The sequence below is a fragment of the Anomaloglossus baeobatrachus genome, chromosome 6, assembly GCF_048569485.1.
Source record: "Anomaloglossus baeobatrachus isolate aAnoBae1 chromosome 6, aAnoBae1.hap1, whole genome shotgun sequence".
Classification (NCBI taxonomy): Eukaryota; Metazoa; Chordata; class Amphibia; order Anura; family Aromobatidae; genus Anomaloglossus; species Anomaloglossus baeobatrachus.
Window position 1 is genome coordinate 10,409,294 of NC_134358.1, and position 18,863 is coordinate 10,428,156.

Genomic DNA, 18,863 nt, shown 5'->3' on the forward strand with positions numbered 1-18,863 from the left:
GAATGCAATCCTGTGGAACCACAGGTCCCAGCCAGTTTCACATTGCAGAGCACCCACGCTTCTGCAAAACATACCGGCTTTTTGTAATACAGCCGGTTGATACCTCACATACCCTCCCCCTCTGTTCAAACCCGTAGGGGAGAACACTTGCCAATGACCTGGGGCCGCGAGACAGGGCATCCCCGCTGCCATGCCCCACCAGTCGAGAGGGCCGTCCAAGAGCAGTAGTCCCTGAGGCATCGCCCGACACTGTCACCAAACCCTGTCTGGTCAACCTAGGGTTAAAGGACGTCCCATTTCCAGACCGTTCTCTCCCTGACCCCCTCCCAGGGTCACCGTAGTAGAGAGACATGTCCCCAGTCAAACCTACAGTCTTGTCCGAACCTAGGCTTTCTCGAGTACCCCCAAGGCTACTGTCGGGAACTCTAAGCTCATAGCGGCCACTATCTACCGTACATCGTAGGTTACCACTCTGTCGGCGATTCCTTTTATCGCGCGTCTGAACTACTGGACCGACACGCCATCTTCCACTTCTTTCCCCTGAACAACGGGTGGAAGACGGCTGCTGTCCCCCACACAGTTGGCGAAGCTGCTCCTTAATTTTCAGGTTTTCTTGCCACAACCGCTCCATGTCACGTACATGGTGTACCCGATATTCAATAAGGCTTCGAATGGTTCCAAGACTCTCTACAGTCCCGACACAGACAAACGGAACCATACCAGCTTCCCTGGGTATCTTGCTCTCATTAGCAGCAGGGATTCTTAATCTCACCAAACCCGACTTATTCACCATGTCTTGCATGACTCGTCCGGTTTTTCCAATGACTCTCCCCACCAGAGCCCGGGGTACTTGGACAATATCTTCCGCCAGACTCTGCGCTTTCCTTTTATACTCTAGCTGTCTAGTGGCTTCTTCCTTTTGCAGTTGGGCCTGCCACTTCATACGAACACATCTGAAGTGCATGTCCTTTAGAATAGCCACCCGCTGCCCAGTAATTTTACTGGTAGACAATATCACTAACTGTTCAGCCCCTGGGGTACAGTAGACCTCACACGCTTCCACAGCTCTCTTAAATTCGTCATGCATGCACCCGGTGGCACACGCTTCTCTTAAGTCCTCAGGTATATCCACCATGCACTTGACTACAGAAGTCTCATTCATCCCTGCCACATGCTTGTCAAGTTTAGCTTCCAGAGTTAGCTCTCTTTGGGCCTCCCCTGCTTCAACAAGTTTGGTCAGGAGTGACACTCGCTGCTCCATCTGCTCCAAGTCTCCCTGGGACTTGGACTGGTACTCTGCCAAGCGACTTCGGAGCTCAGCCACTTCTTTCTCCAGTTCCCTTACTCGACTCTCAGTAGCCTGCCTAATAAGTATCTCTTGTTGCAGATGGTCTTTGCTCATCCTCTTGAATGAGTCTTCACTTGCGGACCTCTCTGGTCTATGACACACTATTTCTGAGGCTTCTTCCACCTCAGCTTCAGAACATTTGGGTTTCTTACTCTTCTTACCCACGACCTTCTCTATATCCTCCATCATGGTTTTACCAAGCAGGTCAGGCAGGCTCCCAGTCCTGGATGAGACCTCTGGTCCAGGCTTCACCTCCTCAGAGGCTCTCTTCACTTCAGCGCCAGCTGTTTCTTGGTTCTTCACTGCATTATCTTCCACTTCCTCTGGGGTCTCTGCAGTGCCACCCTCAGCCTGGGTGTCACACCCTTCAACATGGCACTCTGTTCCTTTTAGAGATTTGGGGCTAAATTCGCTGTCATCCACCCCAGCACTTGGTAGTTCACCAGTCTGCTCACCACGACTGTTGGGGATTATTCCTTCCCCCACACTCTCTAGGATTCCATTTCCTATACCATTCTCGCCTGACAGACTATCAACTTCACACTTTGAAATCATAGGGACCACCACCATTACGTCCTTGGTTGGCTCCTTCTCTGCACTTGCAGCGCGCTGATTTCTGTCGTCACAATGTGTCAGTTCAATCTCTGATTCCTCAGTCTTTTGTAGGATATCACCGTCTGACTCCACCGTAGCAGGTGTTATTAGCACCATGTCTTTATTAATCAGGCATGTCACTTTCTCTGCACCCTCAGACGGCCTACACTGTGCCCCCTCTCGGCGCTTATTACGTCTTCGGCGTCGGGAGGAAGTTTTGCCCTTCTCGCCCATCTGTACCACACTGTACTCGTTTGTCACCTTACTAGAGTCAGTGTCTTTACTGGAGTCATCATCGCTCCCCCTGGTATCCTGGACTATCATGTCCCCACTTAACCAGATATCTGCCTCCCTTTCTGGAGCTACCCCGTTTTTAACGGTCACACTATCGGTTATTCCCTTAGTCCTTATGTCACTAAGTTGGGTCCGTCCATCATTTTCTTTGGTCACCCCTAACTTAGGACAGTCAATTTTAGGAGGTGCTATCTCCTCCTTACCACACATAACTGCACAACAAGGACCCCTTTTCACCTCCCAATGTGGTGGGGTTTCCTTTGGGCTGTTCCGGCTCTTACACAAGCAACCGTATACGTCCCCCTGCTTCCACAAGTGCACAAATAATTTAGAGTCCCAACCTATAATAATTGGGTGCAGTAAATCTGAGACTACACCAACATCATGAGAACCACTGTCCCAGGCTGTCTTAATGACCACGCTGGAGACCGGGTATTCTGTCTCATTACTGTGGGTGCAGCCGACGTGGATCTTCCTTCCAGGAATCAAGTGGACATCAGAGGTGGCCCTCACCAGGGTCACCAAGCTCCTTGAGTCTACGACTCCTGTTACAGATTCCCCATCCACTTCCACGGAACACAGACGTGGCTTCTCGTCGGATGGGTGGTCTATATTGCAAACAGGACACTTAAGGCATGAACACTGTTGTCCCTGGCTACAGTCCATCTGCACCACTTCACCCTTGGATTTGGGATGCTCCGCTCTCTTTTGGGGGACCACCGCTTTCTGGGACTCCACCCCCTTATGGGCAACCACCCCTTTATGGGACTCCACCCCCTTATGGGCAACCACCCCTTTATGGGACTCCACCCCCTTATGGGCAACTATTCCCTTCTGGGACTCCGCCCCCTTTTGCGGTTTCCATGCAATGTCCTTAGCCCCCAGTTCACACCGTTTGCCCTTGTCTCCCTGGGCACCCAGTGTCCATACTGGCCCCTGAAGGGAACGCTCAAACTGGTCCATGGCTGTGACATCGCTACACACCGACAGCTCCTGCTGTCCCCGGACCAGGAACTGGTACAGCTCCTCCACAATGTCCGCAGGGACCATTCCCTCTTTTTGGCTTTCAGCCCCCACTGCTGTCACTGGACCTCCAGGCACATGCTGTTGGTGCTGCTGACTCTGCAGCAGCTGGTTCAGGAGCTCCTCCATGCTGTAACGAAAAAGAGGCACAGGAGGGGCGCTCCAATGGGTAATACCCGGTGGTCAAAGACAGGGGGGGGGGGGTTAGAGAACCACTAACCTTTCCGGGTTGTACCGCCCGTACAACCAGGATCTCCAGCCTGTGGTGTATCACTGCTCACCAAGCAGGGCCTCGCAATTCCGGCTGGCCTGGAACCTCCAGTCGCTTGACTCTCGCCACTGCAGCACAGGTCCCCAACGACCTGCTGATTCACCGCCAGGTGCTTGAGAGCGCTGTCCCTGTTCGTGGACCCGCCGATCCACCGCCAGCTGCTTGAGTGCGCAGACAATTTTCGTGGACCCGCCGATCCACCGCAAACCGCTTCAAAAAATTTTTCGTGGACCCGCCGATCCACCGCAAGCAGTCCGTATCCACAGGAATATGTCCTAGGCCGTTGCCCTTAGCAACCAGGCTGCATTGCCCTTAGCAACCAGGCTGCGTTGCCCCTAGCAACCAGGCCATATGCCCGCATTCTCCACCATAATGTGACAATGTGGGCCCCAAGTGTATGTGGGCCACACATCAGGTAGCGGGATTAAAGCACGCCAGAGTAATTGGTCTCTTTAACAGACCATCTGGTTTATTAACAGGTCCATAAACCATATCAGGTCACATAACATAAAGATGCCGTTCGTTGGCTTTCTCCTCAAAGACCAACACATAATATAAAGTCCACACACTTTTGGACTGCCACCCATGTGTCACTGACCCTTGTCAGTATCCAGACCCCAGGTCCAATCCCAGTTACCTTCCTCTTAAGGTGGCTAGTGTCCTTTCCAGGTTCCCCCTGGCTCCAGCCACATGGCTTTACACATGGACCTAAAAGCCCCTTCCTTCAAAAGAAGGTCTCCGGAGGAATGCAAAACACCCTGCTTCTGCTCTCTCCATCTCCAGCACACACACTGGAAGTCTAGAGCCAGTCTCTCCCTAGACTGCCCTCGACACTCTCCCCCCAGGTTCAGAGACAGGATTGCTTTAACCCCTGGAGCCACCCACAGGTGGTAAGGAGTGTGTAATCAGCATCACACACCCTTCCATGGCTCTGCATGAATGCAATCCTGTGGAACCACAGGTCCCAGCCAGTTTCACATTGCAGAGCACCCACGCTTCTGCAAAACATACCGGCCTTTTGTAATACAGCCGGTTGATACCTCACAATATATATATATATATATACAGTATACTTTGTATACACATACTCTTATACACACACTGTACACACATATACACATATACACTTTGCACATTTCACCGTTTTTTGTCTTGCAGCTCGGAGACACTTTTCCAATTCTCCTCAAGGTGCCAATTCTCAAGGAGAAAATCATGAAGAGAAGATCACGGCTGAAGTCATTGACTAAGAAATACATTGAGGAGCACAGTCTCAGTCCAGCCGCCCCCCGAGACTTCATTGACTACTTCCAGATAAAGATAAAAGAGGTGCAAAGTTCTCTGTTAGGGGGTCACAGCTTGGCCCCCTCTAATGACATCTCTGATTCACGGTCATCGCAGGGCAGGAGGGATAATGGAGGGATTCGGGGTCAGTGGGTGTTTGGAGGGTGCAGCATGGATCTGGGCAGAAAGGACCCTCTGTGGTGAGTGTGACTACAGCCTCCATCCGTCCGCGTGCAGAGAGCGTTCGTATAGTCACGCAGACATTGGTGACCTCTAGCGGGAGCCATTAGTGTAACGAGTCCTGTGTACCCCCCGCCCTCATTATCACTACCAGGACTGAGCTCTAAAGCCTGGACCTTATCGGTGTTGCTAGAGTTGCTAGAGACCTTGAATAATACCACTATATAAGAGCAAAATAATGCTGCCACACCATGACCATATATCTCCATCACATAGAGTCTGAATATACCAGCATCCTGTTACTGAACAAAATCAGCTATAGCAAGACCAATATACCAATAATACTACATAATACTACCACATAGTGAACGATAATACTACCGTACTGATCATTAACATAAACCATTTACTACAAGATTACCGCCAGTGTGTCAAGTGGGTACCGCGCCAGGGAGTGGTCCCCTGTATATCTGGTGTCTGGAGATCGCAGCGCAGGGCTACTCGCACACTTGCATGGGTTAATGTCTGTGCAGATTCTCCATGATTCGGTGCTGCTAGGGTTAAGCAGTTCAATTGGTCTCCTAATTCAGGATGAAAAGCCGGGCCTCAGCTGTTCTGATTTTCCCGCTTTCCTATGCTATAAATACTCTCCTCTCAGTCCAGGGATTTGCCGGTGATAGCTTAGCTGTACCGAGCCTTCAAAGGGAACTTTCTGTGGTGTTTTCCCTGTTCAGTTTGCCTCCTTCATCCGTTCTTGTTACTCTTTGTTACTCTTATTCATGACAAGAACCTGCGAGCAAATTTACAGATATTTGAGCACAAAGAGGAACTTTTTGCTATAAAAAGGCGCAAACAAATTAAAAGACAAAAAGATGATTTTTTTTTTTACTTTTAGTCAAAATTCATGCCCCAGGTGCACCGCTTAGAAGCAACTGGTGCAAACTATGTGAATGAATACCAAAAGAAAAAATTAAAAATGTAATACATACAATCGTGTGCTGTCCACCTGATATGAGTATTTAACCCTCTCTGTGCTGGGTCCAGCTCGTCCTCTGCACGCACACCGCTTTTTCCTGCAGGCTCCTGTGAGTGGGCAGCCACGATTGTTGCAGGGGTGCCTCACATAAATATAGTATGTACAGTGTCAGTCATCATCTATTACTGCTGACAACCCGCCTGTATACATGTGTGAGAGGTGTCAGCCCCGCCCCTTGTGATGACATCACTGATACAATGACACATGATCAGACATGAGTCCACACCCCTTATACACAGCCCCACCCCCTGTGATGACATCACATATCATAGGAGACTACATCCTGTCACGCTGTACAAAGGCTAGTTGTTACGGTTGCTGCGAGTACTGGAGACTATGTCCAGATTTCTTGCTACTGCACATGTGTGAGCGCTGGAGACTAAGTCCAGATTTCTTGCTACTGCACATGTGCGAGCGCCGGATACTAAGTCCTATCTTGGAGCCATTGCACATGTGCGGGTGACATCATCGCTGACACGAGGTCACATGTCTCTGACACCTTCTATGCCGATTGGTCGCTGGTCATGTGCTTGTGACGCCTTGCTCGGTGATAGGCCAGCATGACGTCACTCCTGTCGTTCTGGCAGCGGATTGGCTCTGGTGTCCTCCATCTTGGATGAGGCACAGAGTCTATATAAGACCCTGACACACGCCGCATGGTGCTCAGTCCTCTTGGTTCATGCATGAGAGTAGACGCTCTGTGCACGTTCCTCTAGGCATCTCTCTGTCTATGCTAGGTGAGCGCTACCGGCAGGGTAGCGTTCTTATACCTTACAGCTTCGGCTGCTGTCCGTATCCTTACCTCTTAGGGGAGCGGACATAGGCAGGTGCCTGAGGCACATGGTCTGGCTGGGCCTTGTGATTCTACTCGTAGGTGGACGTTGCCGCTAGGGTAACGTTCCTTATACTGCGTCTGGCAGTTGTTCGTATCCTCGCACACTAGGGGAGCGAACAGAGGTAGGAGCTTTGTGCGGCTTACGCTGCTGTTCGTCTCTTTTGCACCACTAGAAGAGCGGACCTAGGCAGGTGCCATATCTAGTGGTTCGTGTCCTCGCACACTAGTGGAGCGAACGCAGGTAGGAGCTTTGTGCGGCTTACGCTGCTGTTCGTCTCTTTTGCACCACTAGAAGAGCGGACCTAGGTAGGTGCCATTTCACACACATTGCCTTTGTCTCTGTGATTGTTGGCGGAGATCATTCCACACACCCTCCAAGTAGGGGAGGAATTGCTTTACTTACTTATTGTGTCCTTCTGTGAGTTGACAGAGGTATTGCACTCTGCCATAGTCTGCAGCAGAGTCTCTGCACGGTGGACCCTGACTGTCTGATATCTCTTTGGTTTTTATAATCAGACAGCCCCCGTAACATTAGGACTGAGCCAAGGGTCTGGCAGTTATGGCAGAATATCAGCAGTTACATCGTTACATACAAGTACTTGAGTCACGGCTCAAGAGTATAGAGGATAAACCTCAGACCATGGTGACATCTGCACATGATCCTCGACTTGCTCTGCCAAACAGATATTCTGGCGATGCCAGATCATGTCGTGGTTTCATTAGTCAGTGTCAGATACACCTAGAGGTCAACTCTTCTCGCTTCTCTACGGAGAGGTCCAGAGTAGGCTTTATCATCTCCTTACTTCAGGACAAAGCCTTAGAATGGGCGACTCCCTTATGGGAGCGCTCTGATGTGGTTACTCTGAGACATCAAGACTTTCTTGATGCTCTTAAGGCGGTATTCATGGGTCCGCAGGTTACCCATGATGCGGCCCTGAGACTCTTAGATCTATCTCAGGGTTCGTTATCCACTAGTTCTTATGCCATTGCTTTTAGAACTCTGGTGGCAGAACTAGATTGGCCAGAGAAGGTGTTGATTCCTATCTTCTGGAGAGGGTTGGCAGGCTATGTCAAGGATGCTCTTGCTACTCGTGAGGTCCCTGCTTCTCTGGAGGACTTGATCACAGTAGCAACGAGGATCGATGTACGCCATAAGGAACGTAGACTCGAGGTCTCTTCCTCACGCCCTAAGCATCGGGCTATTCCAGTTGTTGAGGGTCCACTACCATCTTCCTCAGCATCTGAAACATCTCCCACTCCTATGGAGTTAGGTCATACGTTCTCCAGACTACGCAAGTCTGGTCCTCCTATATGTTATGTATGTCGTCAGGCCGGGCACTATGCCAACAAGTGTCCTAGTCGTCAGGGAAACTCCCTGGCCTAGTAACCATTAGAGGGGGGTTACTAGAGACGTCTTCTGCACCCTCTAAGTGTTGTATCCCAGGTCAGCTCTCGTTATCTGAGAATACATGGCCTATTATGGCTTTTGTGGATTCCGGAGCTGACGGGACTTTTGTGTCCTCAGGATTTGTAAAGGGACACAATATTCCCTCTATCATGTTAGAGGCGCCTATTCCTGTCCGTGTTGTTAATGGAACTATGTTGTCTGACTCCATTACATTGAGGACAGTTCCCTTGCGCCTTTCCCTGTCTCAGGGTCACATAGAGGAGATTTCTTTTCTTGTTTTGCCTGAGGGTATAGACGACATCCTTCTGGGTCTTCCATGGCTTTGGACTCATGCTCCTCACATTGACTGGGAGTCTGACAGCATTATTAGTTGGGGTTCGAAATGTCAGTCCCGATGTCTTCCCTTACCACCTAAGGTCGTTGCGGTTGCATCAACTGATCTCTCTCCCCTACCTACACCCTATTTGGATTTCGCTGACGTGTTCTCCAAACAGGGTGCTGAGGTTCTTCCACCCCATAGGCCGTATGACTGTGCCATAGACCTTATCCCAGGTTTGGTTCCACCTAAAGGCAGGGTTTACCCCCTGTCGATACCTGAGTCGGAGGCCATGTCGACCTATATAAGAGAGAGTTTAGAGAAGGGGTTCATTCGTAAGTCTGTCTCTCCCGCGGGAGCTGGGTTTTTCTTTGTTCGGAAGAAAGAGGGTGATTTGCGTCCCTGCATAGATTACAGGGGTCTCAACGCAATCACAATAAAGAACAAATACCCATTACCTTTAATTTTGGAGCTCTTTGACAGAATGAGAGGAGCTCAAGTTTTTACGAAGTTGGATCTGCGGGGTGCGTATAACTTGGTACGAATTCGAAAGGGTGACGAATGGAAGACCGCTTTTAACACCCGAGACGGTCACTATGAATACCTCGTCATGCCTTTTGGGTTATGTAATGCACCCGCAGTATTTCAGGACTTCGTAAACGATGTGTTCAGGGATTTACTGTTATCCTCAGTAGTGGTGTATCTGGACGACATCCTGATTTTTTCTCCTGATCTGGAGACTCATCGTCAGGATGTCGTTCGTGTCCTTTCCCGTTTAAGGGAGCACTCATTGTTTGCTAAACTCGAGAAATGTGTATTCGAGCAGTCCTCATTGCCTTTTTTGGGTTACATTATCTCACAAGAGGGCCTGGCTATGGATCCTGCGAAGCTCTCTGCTGTCCTGCAATGGTCCGAACCTCATTCCTTGAAGGCGGTGCAACGCTTCTTAGGATTCATAAATTATTACAGGCAGTTCATACCCCATTTTTCTACTTTGGTGGCCCGTTTGGTGGCCTTGACTAAGAAAGGTGCTAATCCCAAAGCCTGGTCTACTGAGACATCTCAGGTTTTTGAGGCAGTAAAAAGACACTTTTCAACTGCTCCCGTTCTTCAAAGACCCGATGAGAGTAAGCCCTTCCTCTTAGAGGTTGATGCCTCTTCAGTGGGTGCTGGTGCGGTCTTGTATCAAAAGAACGGTGCAGGTAGAAAAAGGCCGTGTTTCTTCTTTGCTAAAACCTTTTCACCGGCAGAGAGAAACTATACCATTGGGGATAGGGAACTGCTCGCCTTGACATTAGCCTTGGAGGAGTGGCGTCACTTGCTGGAAGGAGCGAAACATCCTTTCCAGGTCTATACAGACCATAAGAATCTGACGTACTTACAAACCGCTCAGCGTCTGAATCCTCGCCAAGCCCGCTGGTCCTTGTTTTTCTCCCGCTTTCACTTCTCCATCAACTATCTGTCTGGGAGTAAGAATAACAAGGCAGACGCCCTGTCTCGCTCTATGCTTTCTACCCAGGAAGAGATTGACGAACCTCGTCTTATCCTTCCCTCCAGGGTTTTTCATACGCTCTCCCCTGTGACGTTAGACCAAATCCCACTGGGCAAGACCTTTGTTCCGCCTGATCGACAGAATGATATACTGTCATGGGCCCACACCTCAAAGGTGGGTGGGCATTTTGGTATTAGGCGGACACGAGAGTTACTGGAGAGGTGGTATTGGTGGCCACACTTAGCCAGCCACGTCAAGAGATATGTCGGTTCCTGCTACTCGTGTGCTCGCAACCGTCCATTACGGCAGAGACCGGCTGGGCTCTTGCATCCTTTACCAGTGCCAGATAGACCATGGGAGGTGGTAGGCATGGACTTTGTGGGTGATCTTCCATGTTCACAGGGACATAGATTTGTGTGGGTCATTACGGACCATTTCTCCCGGATGGTTCATCTCGTACCGTTATCGAGAATCCCATCTTCCAGGGTACTAGCCAAACTATTCCTCAAGCATGTCTTTAGGCTTCACGGGATGCCAGATCGTATCATTTGTGATAGAGGCCCGCAATTTACTTCCCGTTTCTGGCGAGATCTTTGTAGCCTTCTGCAAATTGAGTTGAATCTCTCTTCGGCATACCATCCGGAGACTAATGGTTTGGTTGAACGTACCAATCAATCTATGATTATATACCTTCGACACTTTGTTGCTGAGAACCACGATAACTGGTCCTCCCTCCTACCCTGGGCAGAATTTGCCCTTAACAATTCGCTGGCTGAGGCCACTGGGCAGACACCGTTCGTACTCAATAATGGGCAACACCCTAGGGTACCGGTACCGTTTCCCGCTGCTGCACCTCCTCCTCTTGTGGCCGACTGGGCAACTAATGCCAGAGAGGTTTGGGATCGGACTCAAGAGTCGATCCAAGCAGCTAAGGACCGTATGAAGACGGTGTCCGATCGGTTTCGTCGCCCGGCTCCTGTCTTTTCTCCAGGGGACTTTGTGTGGCTCTCTGCAAAACACGTGAGACTTAGAGTGAGCTCTGTCAAATTTGCTCCTCGCTTCCTGGGTCCTTATGAGGTTCTTCGACAGGTAAATCCTGTAGTCTACCAATTGAAGTTACCTGTCCATCTTAGGATTCATGACAAATTCCATGTCTCACTGCTAAAGCCGGCAATTTTACCTCACGCTCGTGAAGTGCACTCTCCTGCCTCTGATTCCTCTCGCTCTAGCTATGAGGTACGAGCCATAGTAGGTTCTAAGATGGTTAGAGGGCGCAGGTTCTTCTTGATAGATTGGGAGGGCTATGGCCCGGAACATCGCTCTTGGGAGCCTGAGGAGGCTGTCCATGCTCCCGACTTAGTTGCCGATTACCTGCGTCGCCGGGAGGGGGGCCCTTGAGGGGGAGGTACTGTTACGGTTGCTGCGAGTACTGGAGACTATGTCCAGATTTCTTGCTACTGCACATGTGCGAGCGCTGGAGACTAAGTCCAGATTTCTTGCTACTGCACATGTGCGAGCGCTGGAGACTAAGTCCAGATTTCTTGCTACTGCACATGTGCGAGCGCTGGAGACGAAGTCCAGATTTCTTGCTACTGCACATGTGCGAGCGCCGGATACTAAGTCCTATCTTGGAGCCATTGCACATGTGCGGGTGACATCATCGCTGACACGAGGTCACATGTCTCTGACACCTTCTATGCCGATTGGTCGCTGGTCATGTGCTTGTGACGCCTTGCTCGGTGATAGGCCAGCATGACGTCACTCCTGTCGTTCTGGCAGCGGATTGGCTCTGGTGTCCTCCATCTTGGATGAGGCACAGAGTCTATATAAGACCCTGACACACGCCGCATGGTGCTCAGTCCTCTTGGTTCATGCATGACAGTAGACGCTCTGTGCACGTTCCTCTAGGCATCTCTCTGTCTATGCTAGGTGAGCGCTACCGGCAGGGTAGCGTTCTTATACCTTACAGCTTCGGCTGCGGGCCGTATCCTTACCTCTTAGTGGAGCGGACATAGGCAGGTGCCTGAGGCACATGGTCTGGCTGGGCCTTGTGATTCGACTCGTAGGTGGACGTTGCCGCTAGGGTAACGTTCCTTATACTGCGTCTGGCAGTTGTTCGTATCCTCGCACACTAGGGGAGCGAACAGAGGTAGGAGCTTTGTGCGGCTTACGCTGCTGTTCGTCTCTTTTGCACCACTAGAAGAGCGGACCTAGGCAGGTGCCATATCTAGTGGTTCGTGTCCTCGCACACTAGTGGAGCGAACGCAGGTAGGAGCTTTGTGCGGCTTACGCTGCTGTTCGTCTCTTTTGCACCACTAGAAGAGCGGACCTAGGTAGGTGCCATTTCACACACATTGCCTTTGTCTCTGTGATTGTTGGCGGAGATCATTCCACACACCCTCCAAGTAAGGGAGGAATTGCTTTACTTACTTATTGTGTCCTTCTGTGAGTTGACAGAGGTATTGCACTCTGTCATAGTCTGCAGCAGAGTCTCTGCACGGTGGACCCTGACTGTCTGATATCTCTTTGGTTTTTATAATCAGACAGCCCCCGTAACACTAGTAAGATGCAGTACAGTGTAATCCCCACTAGGTGGCAGCAGAGTAGTGAAGGAGAGACAAATAAACACTGTAACAGAAAGGCAGCTGAAGTGCAGCAGAGTAACTTCAGCAATGTTAACAGGCGACTCACCGGGGGGCAGAAGAGTAGTCAAACAGTCAGGGTCTAAAGCCAGGAAAGTCACTGCAAAGGGAGGATCAATATCAAAGTCAGAAAACAGAACCGAGTCAGAAGCCGGGAGATCAGGTATGCAGAGGGAAACACAAACAACAAACAGGAGCGGGAAGTCAGGGACCGGGACCGGCAGACAAATGGGGGAGGGTACAAGTCAGGATACAGTAGCAGGGAGGCAGGACAGATCAAAAACACTCACCAGAGCCAGTATACACGCTGCAAGACAGAAATATCACTGGCACTGACCCATAGGTAGGAAGGCAATATATAGCGTCCTGGGATCCCGAACCAGGCAAGGGAAGTTAACCCCTCACATGACCAGGCCAGAGCTGGGTGTAACCAACAGCAGGGAAAAGCCGGTCTGGATAATGACACATCCCTTATATACAGCACTAGCTCCTCCTCTATTACTGCTGACAACCCGCCTGCATACATCTGTGAGAGGTAATGATGGGTGTATTGGGGCAGTAGTGGTTATAGCAGAGCCGGAGAGCACGGCTTTTACTATTGCTGTGACTTCTGGTAACAGATGAATGACCATTTTGCCGCTGATGAACTTCTCCTGAGTCACAAGTGATGGTTAGAATATAAATTCTTATTTTTTTCCTAGGAGGAAACCATCTTCGGTAGCCATTTTACTGAGCGCAGCCTCCTCATGACCCTCATCGCCCTCTTTGCAGCTGGAATTGATACGACCACAGCAACCCTCAGCTTCTGCCTGACTCTAATCAGTCATTATCCCGAAGTGCAAGGTAATGACGCCACCACGTAATAACTAGTGATAGGTGAGCACTAAAACGCTCGGGTGCTCGTTACGCCAATCCAGCAGGTCGGACGCTCGGACGACCTCGAATCAAGTAACGAGTATAATGGAAGTCATTGGGAACATGAGCATTTTTACAAAAGACCCTCCTATGAGCGCTGGGGGAGGGGCAGGAAAATCACTGAAATAAATGGAAACAGCATGGGGAAGACACCTGGACACATCTCTGACGCCCAGGTCGCTGCTCTTAACTACATAAATAATTAAAAAAAAAAAAGAAATGGAGTGCCCCCTGTAAGGAAAATGACATATCCATACATGCCAGTCAATTATACAGAATTACACACATCCTGACCTGCAGCAAGAGGTCACCATATTCAAGATTGAAATCCAATACTGGACCAAATGGTTAGGGGTGAAAATTAATTATTGTGAGGAAGAAGCCCCCCCCCCCCCCCCCCCCCCCGAGCAGAGCCAGACCCCCTGGTGACAAAAGTAATTCAGCAACGGAAATGGGTGGGCAATTGCTAGTTTCATGGAAGTTTCAAAGGGTACCTGGAGACAGCCTGGCTTTTGTGCAGGAAGTATAATATTGGGGTGTGCGTAGCTCCTACAAATATGGCAGGCATCTTTTTGACCATTGTGACAGTTGAGGTAATACATGTGGGATTGATGTCAGCTGTGTTATGTCAACTGGCATCAAGCCCAGAAGTTAGTAATGGAGAGACATCCAACACCCCTATTACTCCAAAGAAAAAACAAACACAGGAAAAAAGTTTATTTGAATAAAGACTCCCCCACACTATCCCTCGTTCATCAATTTATCAAAAATGTTCCTATGTAGTTCTGTTGTCGTCCTCAATCTACAAATGAAGCTCCGGCACCTGTGAATAACAGTAATGTGCAGACATTCACAGGAGGCGTCGGGTAGTGACAACAACGCTAATCAGTGCCACGGGTCTCTCTGACCAATGAGAAATGTAGTCACTGCCCGGCACCTGTGAATAGCTGCACATAACTGCATTCTCAGTCTCCAGAGCTGCATTTGGGGCACATGGACTACGACGGAGGAGCTTAGTAGGATTATTTTTGACAATAAATTGATGAACGAGGGATAGTGTGAAGGAGTCTTTAATCAAATAAACTACTTTTTCCTGTGTTTGCTTACAATTGGTGTGTTAGTAATGGGGATGTCTGATAGACCCCCTCTCCATTACTAACCCCTGGGCTTGATTCCGGTGGTCAATTCACAGCTGACATCAACCAAAAAAGTATTACCCCTATTACCACCACACAAGGTCAATCAAGAAGAGCCGGCAAAGCACCACAATTAGAGCATCTAATGGAAGCTCCACTTCTAGGGTGGCTGCAGGCTTGCATATTTAGGCTGGGAAAGGCCAAATAACCATGGACCTTCCCACCCTGATAATACCAGCCCCCAGCTGTCTACTTTACCTTGACTGGTATAAAAAAATAAGGGGGGCTCAATGTCACTTTTAAAATTATTTATTAGGTTGAACATGGCTAAAAACACCCTTTAGTGCCACATGAAAGGCAATAAAGACTGCATGTGTAAACCCTGCCTATATGCCTGCTCTAATCTATGCTCTCCCTCCTACATCAACTCTGAGCTGAACTGCTTCTAGAGGACAGTGTGCCGAGCATCGCACCCCATATAAGACCCAATGACACAATACGGCCAAGCAATCACAGTAATGCCAGTAACCAACATGGCTATGACATCACCGAGTATAAGTGATTACGTGCCCTTCTGGCGCGCGGTGGGATTATGAGCCACACAATTGGGTGTAACCATGCATGAGCCTGACCTCGTAATGGGGTGTAGCCACGCATCAGACTGGGTATGTGCAGACTAACAGCAAACATAAATACCTGGTGTACGTGTCTTGCCACTCTTACCTTGTGTATGAAAATGAGAGGGAATAGTGCTATTAGTGTTTCTTTTTTCGATAGCGCTATCTGTTCTCTATTTCTGCCTATTTACAGTGAAGGATAATGTTCCCCGATATCACCCTGCAATTATAACATGTGTTGTCTCTTACATCTGAGTCACTGAGGAGTATCTGTCTGTATAAGGAGGGAGATAATGGCTCTTTTCCAGGTTTCAATATCGCTATTCTCACAGCCTTCCAAAAAGTCATTGCAGTTCCCCATAGTGTATAGTCCGGTGATCATTTCTCTAAACTCCTCTGTACAAGGGGCGTTCCTGCGCTGTCTGAGCAAAGTCTGAGCAAAGTAAGCCGCTGCCAGAGCCGTCTGGATGGAACTATCTACCCGCAGAACAGGAGGACGGGGGGATTGAAGGTTATCCGCTTGATCATTAGCTCATAATTTGTCAGGGAGAAGTCAAGAGATTCCCTTAACCACTAGATGTTCTGTGACTGCAGATCCTTCCTCACATCCTGATCTACTTCTGATTTAGCCTCAAGTCTCGGTGTTTGATGAACATTAATGTAGATGGTTCCTTGGATCAACTCAATGGCCCCACATCTCAGAAGACAAATGTGTTAAACAACATTTATGCAAATACCTGGATGAGAATGAAGTGATTAACCAGAGCCAGCATGGGTTTGTAACTAATAAGTCATGTCAGACTAACTTAATTTCCTTCTATGACAAAATCACTGACTGGGTGGATCAGGGATATGCAGAAGATATAGTATATCTTGACTTCAGTAAAGCATTTGACAAAGTATGGGAGGGATCAGTTTTATTCTCATTTTCACAAGGAAAGACTAGAAGCAATGGAATGAAACTGATGGGGAGGAGACACAGATTAGATATTAGAAAAAACATTTTGACAGTGAGGGTGATCAATGAGTGGAACAGGCGACCACGAGAGGTGGTGAGGTCTCCTTCATTGGAAGTCTTTAAGAAGAGGTTGGATGGACATCTGTCTGGGATGTTTTAGTGAATCCTGCTTTGAGCAGGGGGTAGGACTAGATGACCCAGGAGGTCCATTCCAACTCTACTATTCTATGAAAACCCCCTAAACAATAATCCATGGAGTTGTAGAATAATCACGGATGTCCTGACACTTTTCATACAGTTTTTTTACTCCTACGTAAACAGTCTTGATCAAATTGGCCAACGTTGGTCTTCATCCGTCCATTATCCCTGTTGTTATAGTTTATTATGACGCTGTTGAATTATAAGGGGCGATGAGAGGTCATGATGAAAAGGGTTGTCCTGGGATATCGTCAGCAGTCTTGGACTTCTGGCCCACGGTTCTTCAGTGCTCTGTTGTGTGCAGCTCTTTGTGGAGCTCTGATCTCCATGATGTCTTCTTCATGACATATCAGTAAGATCCTTTTTCATATTTTCTAGCTAAAGTCCAGCAGGAGATCGATGAGGTTACTGGGTGGCAGCGTCCTCCTGAGATGATGGACAGGGCACAGATGCCGTACACCAATGCCGTCGTCCATGAGATGCAGAGGGTCATGGACTTGGCACCGGTGGCTCACTATCATGCGGTGACAAAGGAGACGCGTTTCCGAGGATTCACCATACCCAAGGTACAGAACCTGGTGGATACAGACTGACGGACCCAGGGGCATGGGCTCAGACTGATGGACCCAGGGGCATGGGCTCAGACTGATGGACCCAGGAGCATGGGCTCAGACTGATGGACACAAGGGCATGGGCTCACACTGATGGACACAGAGACATGGGCTCAGACTCATGGAGACAGGGGCATGGATTCAGACTGATGAACACAGGGGCATGGGCTTTGACTCATGAACCCAGGGGCATGGGCTCAGACTGATGAACACAAGGTCATGGGCTCAGAATGATGGACACAGGGACATGGGCTCAGACTCATGGACCCAGGGGCATTGGCTCAGGCTGATGGACACAAGGGCATGGGCTCAGACTGATGGACACAGGCAGGGCCGTATTTACCATTAGGCACCCGTGGTCCGGTGCCTAGGGCGGCAGATTGTGAGGGGCGGCACCTTCTGGCAGCAAAAAAAAAAAAAAAAAAAAAAATTTTTTTTTTTTTTTTTTTTACATTTTTTTTTTGTGGCCGCCGAGCACAGGGAGCTGATTGACCCCGGAACTGCCGGCGCCTGCACTTCCGGGGTCACAGGCGCGCGCCAATCAGCTCCTTCCTCTGTGCTGCGTCCACTGCTGTGTGGACGTCACATGCAGAGCTCACAAAAGGACGCCGCGGAGGACGTGATGGAAGCCGGTGTCAGAAGAGGATACTCACGTGAGCCAAGAAGATGGCGGCGGGCACTGGAGCAGGTAAGTGGATTCATAAGGAGCGTGGGAGTGTCTCTAATGCAGACCGGAGATCTGCGCATGCGGGGGGGTAGGCGGCAAAGGCAGATACTGGAGGGAGGCAGAGGCTGAGACTGGGGGGAGGCTGGAGGGAGGCAGAGGCTGAGACTGGGGGGAGGCTGGAGGGAGGCAGAGGCTGAGACTGGGGGGAGGCTGGAGGGAGGCAGAGGCTGAGACTGGGGGGAGGCTGGAGGGAGGCAGAGGCTGAGACTGGAGGGAGGCAGTGGCTGAGACTGGGGGGAGGCTGGAGGGAGGCAGAGGCTGAGACTGGAGAGAGGTAGAGGCTGAGACTGGGGGGAGGCTGGAGGGAGGCAGAGGCTGAGACTGGAGGGAGGCAGAGGCTGAGACTGTGGGGAGGCTGGAGGGAGGCAGAGGCTAAGACTGGGGGAGGCTGGATGGAGGCAGAGGCAGAGACTGGGGGGAGGCTGGAGGGAGGCAGAGACTGGGGGGAGGCTGGAGGGAGGCAGAGGCTGAAACTGGGGGGAGGCTGGAGAGAGGCAGAGGCTGAGACTGGGGGGAGGCTGGAGGGAGGCAGAGGCAGAGACTGGGGGGAGGCTGGAGGGAGGCAGAGGCTGAGACTGGGGGGAGACTGGAGGGAGGCAGAGGCTGAGACTGTGGGGAGGCTGGAGGGAGGCAGAGGCAGAGACTGGGGGGAGGCTGGAGGGAGGCAGAGACTGGCGGGAGGCTGGAGGGAGGCAGAGGCTGAGACTGGGGGGAGGCTGGAGGGAGGCAGAGGCAGAGACTGGGGGGGAGGCTGGAGGGAGGCAGAGGCAGAGACTGGAGGGAGGCAGAGGCTGAGACTGGAGGGAGGCAGAGGCTGAGACTGGGGGGAGACTGGAGGGAGGCAGAGGCTGAGACTGTGGGGAGGCTGGAGGGAGGCAGAGGCTGAGACTGGGGGAGGCTGGAGGGAGGCAGAGGCAGAGACTGGGGGGAGGCTGGAGGGAGGCAGAGGCAGAGACTGGGGGGAGGCTGGAGGGAGGCAGA

At 50.4% G+C, this 18,863-nt stretch overlaps 1 protein-coding gene across 1 annotated transcript in view; it reads left to right on the forward strand.

Moving 5' to 3' along the window:
- LOC142243778 (cytochrome P450 2C8-like) overlaps nt 1-18,863 on the forward strand; it is a 95,304-nt gene that overhangs the window by 65,005 nt on the left and 11,436 nt on the right. Inside the window, exons 5-7 of the mRNA XM_075315978.1 lie at nt 4,689-4,856; nt 13,422-13,563; nt 16,923-17,110. Coding sequence (XP_075172093.1) covers nt 4,689-4,856; nt 13,422-13,563; nt 16,923-17,110 — 498 coding nt within the window. The remainder of the gene's footprint in view (nt 1-4,688; nt 4,857-13,421; nt 13,564-16,922; nt 17,111-18,863) is intronic.